General features: G+C 38.8%; 1 protein-coding gene across 2 annotated transcripts in view; it reads right to left on the bottom strand.

Annotated features, from left to right (window-relative positions):
* Window positions 1-12,983, bottom strand: part of SRGAP1 (SLIT-ROBO Rho GTPase activating protein 1) — a 274,797-nt gene extending 261,814 nt beyond the window's left edge. For both annotated transcript variants that reach the window (XM_082351200.1, XM_082351201.1), the window contains exon 1: window positions 12,857-12,983. In XM_082351200.1, the coding sequence (XP_082207326.1) occupies window positions 12,857-12,923 (67 nt within the window). In that variant the 5' untranslated portion in view covers window positions 12,924-12,983. The remainder of the gene's footprint in view (window positions 1-12,856) is intronic.
* Between the last annotated feature and the right edge of the window lie 444 nt (window positions 12,984-13,427).

Here is a 13,427-nt window from a genome sequence, read left to right as displayed (position 1 = left end):
TCCTGAAGCCCGCGTGCCTAGAGCCCATGCTCTGCAACAGGAGAAGCCACCACAATGAGAAGCCTGCGCGCCGCAAAGAAGAGTAGCCCCCACTCGCCGCAACTAGAGAAAGGCCACGCACAGCAACGAAGGCCCGATGCAGCCATAAAAAAAAAGAAAATTTGTAAATTTGAAAGCAATGACATATTTTTTTCTTTTTCTTATTTAAAATTTTATTTATTTTTTGGCCACGCCACGCAGCATGTGGGATCTTAGTTCCCCGGACCAGGGATCGAACCTGTGCCCTCTGCATTGGCAGTGCGGAGTCTTAACCACTGGACTGCTAAGGAAGTCCCGACAGATTTTTTTTCTTGATGAAAATATGAAACTTGGATAACTTTATTAAACACTTAAGAGTCACATAATTCCAGTCTTACATGAATTCCTCCAGAGAACAGTAAGAGGAAATAATCCCCAACTAATTTCAAACATGATTCCTCTCAGATTGCAACGTAGGAATTATATATTTTAAAAAAGATAAACATCCTCACTTTAAAAAAGAATTTTTTTAAAAATTAATTAATTATTTATTTTTGGCTGCGTTGGGTCTTCGTTGCTGCGTGCGGGCTTTCTCTAGTTGCGGCGAGCAGGGGCTACTCTTTGTTGCAGTGCGCGGGCTTTTCATGTGGCGGAGCACGGGCTCACGGAGCACGGGCTTCAGGAGTTGTGGCACGTGGGCTCAGTAGTTGTGGCTCGCGGGCTCTAGAACGCAGACTCAGTAGTTGTGGTGCATGGGCTTAGTTGCTCCGCGGCATGTGGGATCTTTCCGGACCAGGGATCGAACCCATGTCCCGTGCACTGGCAGGCGGATTCTTATCCACTGCACCACCAGGGAAGTCCCCTCGTTTTTTTTTTTTTTTTTTTTTAATGTAAAGTCACACTCCTATATACCTCATGGGGCAAAGAGGAAACCATTATAAGAAATTCAAAATACTGAGAAGTTAATTTTAATAAACTTTACACATCAAAACTTTCTAGATGAAGCAAAGATGGTACTTTAAGGGGAATTATCATAAATATTTATTAGGGGAGAATATTTATTGGAGAGAAGAACAGATGCCTTTGTTAAGAATGATGCTTTTGTTAGAAATAACATTTACATTAGAAAAGAAATTTATTGCCTTAAATGTTTACAGTAGCGAAGAAGGATAAAAGCAAATGAGCTGTATGTCCAACCTAAAAAAAAACAGATAAAGAACAGAATAAATCTGAAGAAAATTTAAAGGATGAGAGTAAAGATAAGAGCAGAAATCAATAAAAGAGAAAAGAAAAAACAACAAAAACAGACAACCCCCTTTTAAGATTCACCAAGAAAGAGATAAGGCAAAAATAAATATTTTAAAATACTATTTTATTTTTAATTTTTATCTTCTGGCCCCACTGCGTGGCTTACAGGATCTTAGTTCCCTGACCAGGTGCCCCGGCAGTGAAAGCGCCAAGTCCTAACCACTGGACCACCAGGGAATTCCCTACAATAATATTTTAAATTAAATACAGATCAGCCCATATTTTTAAAATATACTATCATCAAAATTATGTCAATATATTTGAAAACTTACACAAAACAGAGACATTTCTAGAAAAATATAACTTAACAAAACTGACTTCAGAAGAAATATAAAGAATAAATAATCCTATCACTAGTAAAACTAATGATTAACTGCTGATTAGCAGTTAAAAGTTCTTCACACAAAGAAAATGACTAGACCCAAATAAGCAGTTTTACCGACCTTTCAAGAGAAGAAATATTCCAAAATTTCAAACTCTTTTACAAAATAGAAAGAGAAGCAATACTCTCCAATGCATTCTGTTAGGCTAGTATAATGGAAATGTGAACCCAGACAAGGACATTATCTGAAAGGAAAGCCATGGGTCTGTTTCATTCAAGCATTTAGAGACAAAAAACAAAAAACAACAACAACAAAAAAACCTGAACTAAATATTGGCAAACTGAATCCAACTATTTACACATATAATACAATGATGAAGATAGGTTTAATTCTGGAATACAGATATGGATCAATATTAGAAACTTTGTAAATATTTCTCATTACATTAACAGATTAAAGAAGAAAAAATAATATCAATAGATGCAGGGACTTCCCTGGTGGTCCAGTGGTTAAGAATCCGACTTCCAATGCAGGGGATGCAGGTTCGATCCCCGGTCCAAGAACTAAGATTCCACATGCCGTGGGCAATAAGCCCGCACGTTGCAACTACTAAGCCCACATTCCACAACTACACAGCCCACATGCCGCAACTAGAGAAGCCTGCATACTGCAACGAAGAGCCCACATGCCACAATGAAAGATCCCGTGTACCACAATTAAGACCCAATGCAGCTAAATATATAAATAAATATTTTAAAAAAATCAACAGATGCAAAAAGAAAAAAGGGTAACTTTCAACCAACTATTAATGATTAAAACTTCAAGTAAACAGAGAATACATGAAAATTAACCTGATAAGAATATCTATAATAAACTGAAAACAATCATTATCCTTTACGGTAGGAGAGGCTTGAAAACATTCCCTTTAAATCCAGAACAAGAATGACAATTCACTGTGTTTATTAACTTCATACTCAAAATTCTGCCTAGGGCAAAAATAGAAGAATAAATTAAAGCCGTAAGGTTTGGGAAGGAGGAAATATAATTAATTGTCTTTATATTTGCAAATAATAAGATTTTTTTAACCAAAAAATGAACAAATTATTTGAAATAATAAACTAGCACAGTGGCTGGACATAAGACCAATATGCTAAAGTAAACTTCATTTCTGTATACCAGAAACAATTAGAAAACAATTTTAAAAGAGATCTCATAAACATTAGTAACAAAAGTGAAATAAGTCTAACAAAAAACATAGAAAATATAAAACTTTACAGTAAGATATTTAAAAACAACTAAATAAATGGAGAAATATTCATATTCATGGGTAAGTAGAACTTATAATCTAATATACAGTTGCCAATTCTCTGCTAATTGCTTCATAATTTCACACAGTTTCAATCAAAATGCCTATGGGCTTCCCATGGAAGGAAAACTGATTCTAAAATGCACATGAGGGACTTCTCTGGTGGTCCAGTGGCTAAGACTCTGCACTCCCAACGCAGGGGACCCGGGTTTGATCTCTGGTCACGGAACTAGATCCTGCATGCATGCAGCAACTAAGAGTCCGCATGCCGCAACTAAGATCTGACTCAGCCAAATAAATATTTTATAAATAAATAAATAAAATGCACATGAGAGAGAAAGAACCAAGATCACCAAGATACTTCTGAAAGGGTATAAGGAAGGAGAATTTGGCCTACCAAATGTAAGACTAATTATAAAGCTATAGTAATTAAGATACTGTGGTATGTGCAAGAATTTATAAATTAACCAATGAAACATAATAGAGTGTCCAGAGATAGATACATGTATACATGAAACTCTGATCAAGACAGAAGTAGCTAGTAGATTACTTTTTAAAAGAAGAAACTATTTAGCAAGTGGAATGAAAAAAGCTGGTCATCCACATGAAAAGAACTAAAAATATATCCCTAGTTCACAATATGAAAAATAACTTCAGATAAATTAAAAACTTTTATGTCAAAAGCAAGATTTTAAAACATTCATAAGATGATATAGACAGATATCTTTCTGACCTTAGAGTAGGGAAGGATTGCTTAAACACCAAATATAAATAATTGATACATTTGAACAAATTAAAATGAGCAACTTCTGTTTATCCAGAGATATCTTTTTAAAATGTGAAAATACAAACTACAAACAGGGAGAAGATATTTGCAACAGATATAACTGACAAAAGATCAATATTAAGAACATACCGAAACCAAAACAAAACAAAATGCACAAATCAATAAGAAAAAGACAAACCAACAGATAACTGGGCAAAGGTATGAATAAGCATTTTAGTGACAAAAGCAAATGGCCCTTAAACATGTGAAAAGATGCTCTATCTCATCAGTAATCAAAGACATACAAATTAAGCCAAAATACCATTTTACCCCAGTAGATTGCCTCTCCAAAAAACCTTGTCTTCATGCTGACGACTGGTTGTCCAAATCTGTTCTCTCCTTCCATGGTTATGAAGTTGTAGCTGGAAACAGGGCTGCCCAGGTAGACTACATTTGCCAGCCTCCCTTGCGGCAAGACGTTGTCCTGTGACTAAGTTCTCACCAGTTAAATGAATGGAAATTCTCTGTATTATTTCTGGCCTGGGTTTTAACACATTGGCCATATGCTCCTCACGACTCATTTTCCTTCCTGTAAGTCAGAACATGGATATACTTAAGACCCAGTTTCAACCAGGCATACAAGTTCAGTTCCCCAGGTGATGGCAGAGGAACGAGATGGAGAAAACTCAAATAATTTAAGGAGGCAAAACTGTCCTGGTAGCCTGGACTGCACACCTCCAGACTGTTAGGTGAGAAATTTCTACATTTTTAGGTTATCGTCTTTCAAGGTTCTCTTTATTGTTATAGTTCAGCCTTTACCTTAACTAATACGTTGGCCCATACTAAGTGTTTTTCAGGATGTGGAATTCTCATTCACTGCTGGTAAGAGAATAACTACCAAGCACTTAGAGAAAAGTTTGACATTAGTAAAGTTGACCACGCACATTCCCTATGACCCAGCAAGTATACATAGAGAAACTCATGTACACTAGGAGACACTCACAGCATGTTATATATTATTATTAATCATGATGGCAAAAAACTGCAAATAATCCAAATGTCATAAAGAATGAATAAATAGCTTCCAGTATTTTCATGCACTGGAATACTATATATCAGTGAAAATAAATTAATGACAGCTACACACATTAATGTAGATCAATCTTAATATAACATTGAGTGAAAAATGGAAGTCATAAGAAGGCATACTTACTTTGAAAATTTTTTATTAGAGAAAATTTTAAACATACACAAAAGTAAAGAGAATAAAATAATGAACCCCACGTACCCAACAATTATCAATTCCTGGCTAATCTTATTTTATCTGTATTCCCACCTACTTCCTCCTTCCCCCAGATTATCTTGAAGCAAATCTTAGCCATCCCCAAATACTTCAGCACATATATTTAAAAGATAAAGATTTGTTATACATGCCAAAATACTATTATTCTTAAAAATTAACATCAATTCTTTAATATCATTAAAAAATCTGGTATGTGTTCAAAAGGGCTCTGTATTTTTGATGCATGGATATAACATACATCAAAACTATAAAGAAAACTATAAAACTATCATAAAACTTTAAAGAAAACAAGGGGATGATTAATACTAAATTCAGAATTGTTATTGAGGGGGCAACAGGATGAAGAGAGATTTGTTAGAAAGGGGACAATTTGGGGGTTTCTAGACACTGCTAATGTTCTACTTCTTAACCTGCGTGGCTATTAACCAGGTATTCATTTTATTATTATGCATTAAATTGTAAATAATGTTCCGTACCCGTTTGTATATATATTTCACCCAAAAAAAGAAAAGAAAAAGAGAGGCTGCTTCCCCCGCCCTCCCAGCCCGCAACCTACGAACTGTTAGCTGAATTCAAAGCAAGAAAAAACCAAAGTATATCACTGAGCAAACAGGAAGTTTGAAATTGACCTGTGAACAAACCTGATCAGCAGAGGTTCAATTTCGCTTGGATGCACCTTGCCCCACCCCCATCCTGAAGGAGGGTGGGTCTCAAAGTGAGATTCCTGCATTAGGCCAGGAAATTTACCAAGCAGAGGATGTACTGAGGTCCAAAAGTACAGGAAATACAACCTATACCAAACAGGAAAAATAAGCGGAAACTCCTCCCGCCATGCGTTATAGCTTGGTATGGACATAGAAAGCTGAGCGCACCCAGGCAAAGTAGCCGTGGCAGCGACTGGCACACCGTGAGCGCTCAATAACTGTTAGCTGCTGCTACGATTATTTTTCATTTTTATTATTTCATCATCCTTTTTTCCCCCGCCATGGAAGTTAACTTTAATTATAAACTTTTGACTTCACAGAACATCTGACTTGGAGGGAGTGATGTTTTATTTCATTTGTTGGTGACATGTAAGACTGAGGTCCAACTAGGGTTTCTCCTCATGCTGAAATCCCACTACCCAGTATGGCTGACACACGTGAATGGACATAGCTATCCGTCAATTTAGCTCTGTTTTAGCTTGTCCTAACCATCCTTTTTTTTTTTTTTTTTTTAATGGTCTCTCTTTTTCCCAATTATTATAAAATATTTCTCCATACCATAAAATGTTCTTCAAAAACCACTGTTAATGACCCCATAACATTCCATGTGCACAAGTTAGTTAACCATTCCCCAGTGGAATTCAGTAAACTATTCTCCATTGTTGGACACTCAGACTGTTTCCAGCTCTGTGACTTTCTAAAGAAGTTACACACATTTGAATTCAGTTTAATTTTGTGGTAGTACTTCATTGGACACCCTAGATAATTCTGAATGATCGCCATGTTAGTTTATACTATAAAGGAATGATAATTCAAAACAATTACTCTATTCATTCAATTAAGATTTAATGAAGCCCTATACCAGGAGGTGTGGGAGATACATAGACAATAATTTTTAATATCAAAGTGCTTTCTGTTATATGTCAAATATATCTCAATAAAGCTGGAAAAAAAATCAAAGTGCTTTCAAATGAAGCAAAAGCAAATTAGCAGGCAAAAGTGAAATTTTTCATTTCTATATTGATTTTAAAACAAAATATTTTGCTCAAAACTATGAAATTAAGTCAGAGACTTTATCTGACATCATAAGAATCCTTTTCACATCAATTGATTGGACTACAGTTTTCATTTTCCATTTGGCATCATTAAAGGTAGAGAAAATGTAAAACAAAAGTTGTAAGCAAACACATGGCAGCCCAGGATATGTGCTTTTCGGCTCTGTTACTTGTACTTGGATAAAAAGGAATGACACAATAAAAAAAAAAAATCCACCTTATAAGGAGCTGGGAATCTCTCTGGTTTGCCTATCACATATCCCTTTTTAATTCCACCATGAAACTCACTCCATTCTAAAAGTACAGAGGACTTTATCATGATGATTTAAGAATCGCCCACTTTGGGATCTATTTAGGCAGCAGATTGGTGATTATGTATTTGAATTTCAAAAAGCTTATCTAAGTCAGAATGTAACAAGAAGCAGTTGAAACGTAAAGAAAACCAAAATTAAACAGATAACAAGGCCTACTTTTTATAGACTATTTATCAGTGCCAAGTGTGTGATAAAGGCTTTCCACAAATCACCTCACAGAAGCCTCACAAAGGCAAGGAGGTAAGTACTATTATTATCCCCATTTTACAGATGAAGAAGTTGACTGTTAGTGGTCAAATATATTATTAGTGGCAGGGCTGAATGGCTAACACCAAAGTTTCTGCTCTTAAACACTATGTTCTATTTTTTTCCCATCCTGAGATACCAACAGGTGAGCATATATATATGTTGTCAATAAATTAGAAAGTAGTTTGGGTCCAACGAATAAAAAGACCTTCAAATAACTAAAAATGTCTTCTAGTAACTGTCTCTATTCCCAACTTCTGCCTTCAAACCACTAAAACAAAGGTAGACTGAGTGATTAGACATACAGTTTACTCCGGTTTTTTTTTTTTTTTTCATCTTAATTCTCAGTTATGTAACTTGAAATAAAAATAGTTAGCATAAAAAAGGGTCTGGTCAGTCCACAAAGTAGACTCTCAAATTGGACCAGAGCTGAGGATGTGGGGTTCCTGACCTGGTCATCACACAGCACAGGAGTAAGCAAAGCAATCTAGACAGAGCTCAGATTTACCATCCCATAGCATACTCCAACCCTCACTGTATTTCAGAGCATGCTTTGCTTAAAAATTTCTCCAAAACTATTTCTTAAGATACTTTGAAGTTCATGAAACAAATCAGGTTTTCTGGACAACATAAGAGGGCTTATTGCAGTAGCTTCACTTAGTATGACCAAAATTTCAAGCACGTTACATTTGTACATATTCACCATATTTTTTTCCCCTTGATCTTAAAACCACCTTGTGAAGCTGCTGCCTGGGCATTGTGGCTTCTTGAAATGATCTTGGTGAAAAAACAACTTAGTTATGGTTAATCAATTTAATTAACTCCTCCTGTTAACAGACCAGAGTTGCTGTTCTCTCGTCCATCCAACTATGATTCCTTCAATGGATGTAAAGTCTAAACAGGTAAGTGTTCTATCTCCTACTCTTCTTTGTGAGGAATCTAAAAGTAAACCACTGTTACCGAAAAGCAGAGGACCTGGGGTCCAGTCCCACATACGTTACAGTTAATTGTGTAACTGACATTATGCCTCCTTGCACCGCTGAAGTGGGCTGGACAGGAAATGTTTAAAGTCCTTCCCAGCTATAAAGTTTTAATTCATAATTTAAATTGTTGTTTTCTATTGCAAGTTAAATGAAGAACATTAGAGGCAGACACAGGTTCCCTATGAGTGACAGGAGCACTTTTAATTTCCCTATTGAAACCTATCACATGACGGGAGGTCATATTAAATTGAACTGGCATTTCCTTATGCTCCATCTGCTACCAAAATGTACTATTTGTAGTTCAGGCAGCAGAGCGGTTGAAAAACAACAGATTTTCTTGGCACTTCCTGCACGTATGGCACATAGATGAGTACGAGATTATCCTCAGGAAAATACTGCAAATAATAGCTGTCAATTCTTAGCAACTAACAACACGCATTATTAAAAACAAACACAACTTCCCATCCATGAGTTCCACCTCACAAAATGTGTCTTTTGTTTCTTCTGACTCTCATATGTGAACCAATATTTTTTACATGGGCTCCATAATATTTCTGCTGCAGAATTCAAAAATTACTAGGGGGCTTCCCTGGTGGTGCAGTGGTTGGGAGTCCGCCTGCCAATGCAGGGAACACGGGTTCGAGCCCTGGTCTGGGAAGATCCCACATGCCGCGGAGCGGCTGGGCCCATGAGCCACAACTACTGAGCCTGCGCGTCTGGAACCTGTGCTCTGCAACAAGAGAGGCCGCGATAGTGAGAGGCCCGTGCACCGCGATGAAGAGTGGCCCCCACTTGCCACAACTGGAGAAAGCCCTCGCACAGAAACGAAGACCCAACACAGCAATAAATAAATAAATAAATAAATAAATAAATAAATAAATAACTAGATGTCTAAAATCTACAGATAATCCCCAAACCTTCTGTTAGCCACTTGCTAGTCTTTTCCACTGCTAAGCTTTTTGCCAGAGATGCTAAGAGTAGTGTAGTCAACTGGTTTGAGTTTCATACACTTTTCCAGACAATCTTGCTTTTTAAGGGCCCCCACAAATAAGAGATTAATTTCTCTGGATTCTAAATCTTTGGGAAGTTGACCAACACGCATGAAGTAGTCTTTCTCCTCCTAGTTAACACATGTCTTTTAAATTATTGCTTGGGGTCCTGTTGTCCTCGATTTAAACCTATCTATTCCTTTAACTACTTGTATAATTCCCAATTCTTCCCCCTCTTACAATTATGTGCTCTACTTTTCTGAACGTGGTTTTATTATTTTTCTGTATTTTCTGTGGTATTACATTTTAATTCCTTGAGAAATCAGATAATACATAGTGTTTGCGAATTCATTATGAAAAAAGTTAAAGCAAAGGTAACCCTCCTCAAAACAGGGCAGCCAAGAGAAAAACGCAAAAAGCTTGAAAATTTTACTGCATAATTAATGTGAACTGACATGACATCTTCAATTAGACTCAAAGACCCTTAGGACTGAGAGAATCTAAACTCCTTATCTTACAGATAAGAAAACCAAAACCCAGAAAGAAGCTAAGTGACTTGCCCTACATGATACATCTAACTGGATACATTTATGGTCTTACGCATAAAATTACAGCATAAAATTACACGTTACACCTAGGATGGTTCTTTTCACATTGAAAATAGCCCCAGAAAGTCTGTTTCCTAAACACATGCAGGCAGCCACAGTGGCTAAATCCCACATCTATGGAGTCATTCTTTTAAATCAAACCCTTAACTCAGAAATCCTGAGATAAATGCAACTGGTATTAGGGGAAATGGGAGAGAATAAGAAAGGACAATACTCCAGGATGTTAGATTCAAGTCAGAAGGTAAAAAAGTCACGTATAATCAAAAATGACTCTTGATACATTTAAGTGTATCACAGATACACTTAAATCACGCAAAGAGTCCAATATTTACGTCTTTATTCATTGGGAAGAGACCAATGTCTTCTCTTAATGAGTCCAGCACAGCTAGGTTTTCCTGCAGCATTAGAATAAGCCACTTTCTTTTGTTTACCATCAGAGGAAATACCTGCTAGAATTGAAAGAGTTGGTTGTTCCAAAACCACCCACCTTTAAGCAGTGGAATAGCATCTGCCAGGGTGAGATACTCACCCTTAAAGAGGGGCTCAGGAAAAGAAACAGTTAGGAAACCAGGATCCTACCTCTGAAACTATCCTTAGTAAGGGACCTATTCTCACTGCACAGGACAGCGGGCCTCATGCACTATTTAACTATTTAACTCATTTCTCTTCCACTGTCTTCTTGATTTTGCCTAGTAAATTCAGGTGAATGTGTGCCATTCAAGGTGTATATGATCCAATTCCATTGTATTGATATTTCCCTATTCCCATATTTGCATATGGATATAAGGATCTGGGTTAGACACAGGATGTGTTAAGTATTACAGGGGAAGTAGATGAAGTCTGGACACAGGCTCTGATGAGAAGGGCAGGTCAGGTGTAGTAAAGAGCCATAAAGCAGCCTGAGGACTCACAGGTTAAGTGAGGAGGGTTGAAGGGAATAGACAGATCACTTTCTATGGGACAGAATTTGTTCCAAAAGTAATTTTTACCATGTTTGTGATTTTTCCTTGGATTGGATGTGACGGACACATTTTAAGCATTGCAACACATCCCATTTTATTGATTTTTATTTTATTTATTTATTTTTGTTGTTGTTGTGCCCCGCAGCATGTGGGATCTCAGCTCCCGGACCAGGGATCGAACCTGCACCCCTTGCATTGGAAACGTGGAGTCTTAACCACTGGATTGCCAGGGAAGTCCCCACTGTATTTATTCTTAAATCAATATAAACAGCCTATACTCTCAAAGCATATAAGTAACCGTATAACTATAAAATTCATACTCTGAAAGAGATTAATCATGAGAATATTTTCCAGATAAAGACTTGATCATGGACAAATGACCTTAAAGCAGAAATACCGAAACCAATACTTGGAAATACATTCTTCAAGTCAGTGCTCCAAGCAGCAGGAAAACCAGACTGCTACCCCTTGAAGACCTGCCACAAAGAGCCATGTGGAAAAACCGCACAGAGAAATGGTGATAGTGAACAAGAGTTCTACCTCAGTATGAAAGATTTTTGGCTGTGTTGGACCCGTTAAGAAAAGAAAGGTTATGCTCATTAGAAAGTGTACCTGTCTCTAAGCAAATAATTACTTCTCTGCTAACATAACTTCCATGTCAATGTAACCAGTTCCTACAAGTATAAATTACCTTAATTGCATGCAGATAAAAATCTGTGTTTCCTGAACAGTGTTCATCTTAACTCCATTATTGGAGTCAACCTTAAGGAAACTTAAGTCTCTGGGCTTGCATATTGTGTTTGCCTCTGGCCATGATGAGATGGTCCAGATTCACACTGATTGACAGAGGGTTTCCCCACCAGGTCCTCTCACAGGACTCCAGGCATTTTCACAACTTGACCACACAAAAGAACTCCCAGTCTGCTCCTGCCTTTCCCAAGACAAGTACAGGAATGCCCTTCTCTGCAGTCCTTTCATAAGATTGTGTCTGTACAAACACAGATGTCTACAAAGCAATTTTTATCAACTTTGCATTGAATATTCCAAAGAACAGCAGTGATCTCAACACTCCATCCATTGTCTCAATGGATGGGAAAAGCTACCCATGAGAGACCATAAAGGAGAAGAAAAAAAAAAAAAACAACAAATATATGTTTATTAAACTCTTCAACAGCAACACAAAATACTTGTACTGGACAGAAAATATATATTTTAAACCACAAGGCACGTTAAGTAAAAATGCGTAATCAACCTTAATTAGATTCCTTCATCAGCTGACAATGTAAATGGATGGAAACTACTACTCAAATCTTCAAACGTTAATTTTACATGCAAGTGGCCTCCAACAAATGATAAAGCAATATTTCCGTGTGAGTGTGAGAGATGGCACTGAATTCTGGCCCATTAAAAAGGAGTCAGATTCCACTAGTCCTTGCTTGGTTTAACTGCCAAGCTTTTAGGGAGCTATTTCATAAAAGCGGGACTCGCCCTGATAAATTAGTGAACAGTGCGAATGTCGAAAATCGCCTGCACTCAATGAAGCCCTAGAGCACTTCGGAGCCAGACTTCAAAAAATGACTCCTTAAAAAGGATTACGTTGTGACAATGGTATCGTTAAAAAAAAAATAATAAGGATGACGGTGATAATAACTGGGCAGGAACCACTGCTGCTGCCTGCCTCCTATGTAAGTTGCCCGGCTGAAGGTGGTTAAGTTAAAGCCAGTTCTCCCCTATTGGAGGGGCGCCCTGGCAGCGGCGGAGAGCCACCCGGTTTCCAGCTCCCTGTGGGCTTGACGGGACTAGGACTGGGGCTGGGATTGGCTTCCACGAAGCCCCGGGTGGCTCATCGAGGCGCTCTAGCTGTCCCTCGCCACCTTCCTCCAACACAGACCCCAAGTGAGAAATGCAACTCCCGGAGCACAATGACAAGAAAGCACACAAAAGGAGCGAGGCAGCCGCTCCCATCCTTACCTTTGACTTGACTTTCATACTCGGCTATGATCTCTTTGTCCTTTTTGAATCTGCTCGGAGTGGACATTATCCAGCTGTTCTGGGTTTGCTTTCAGTGGGCAAGTTCTGTTAGGGGGTCACCGACCAGTCTCCTCGGAGAGGCAGAGAGTTGTACTCCCACACGCCGGGAACCCAGAGGCAGCACCGACAGGAGGGAAAGGGGGAGGGAGAGGAGGAGGAGGAGGAAAAAAAGGAGCGAGCCGAGGACTAGATTAACCCGGGCGCTGGCACCATACTCTCCGGATCGAGCTGCCGTCGGTGATGCGGAGTGGAGCCCAGGGTTCGGGGCCGGAGAGGCCCGGCGCGCCGGCAAACTCCAGCAGGCGAATGGTGGGGGGCGTCTCCCTGCCCACCCCACCCGGAGCCCGGCCACTTCCTCTACGACCGCTGGGCGTACGCGGGGATCGCGCCGGCGCTCCGCACCATTGTTAGCAACCCGCACGGGGCGCGCGGGGCAGGGCCAGCCGGGGAGGGCGGGCGCCGCGACTCTCCCTTCCTGCTCCAGCCGCCGGCTCCGGCGCTCGGGGGTCCC

Source organism: Balaenoptera borealis (genome assembly GCF_965194805.1).
Source record: "Balaenoptera borealis genome assembly, chromosome: 13".
Taxonomy (NCBI): domain Eukaryota; kingdom Metazoa; phylum Chordata; class Mammalia; order Artiodactyla; family Balaenopteridae; genus Balaenoptera; species Balaenoptera borealis.
Note: the sequence above shows the minus strand (reverse complement) of the source record. Positions and strands in the feature narration are given on the sequence as shown.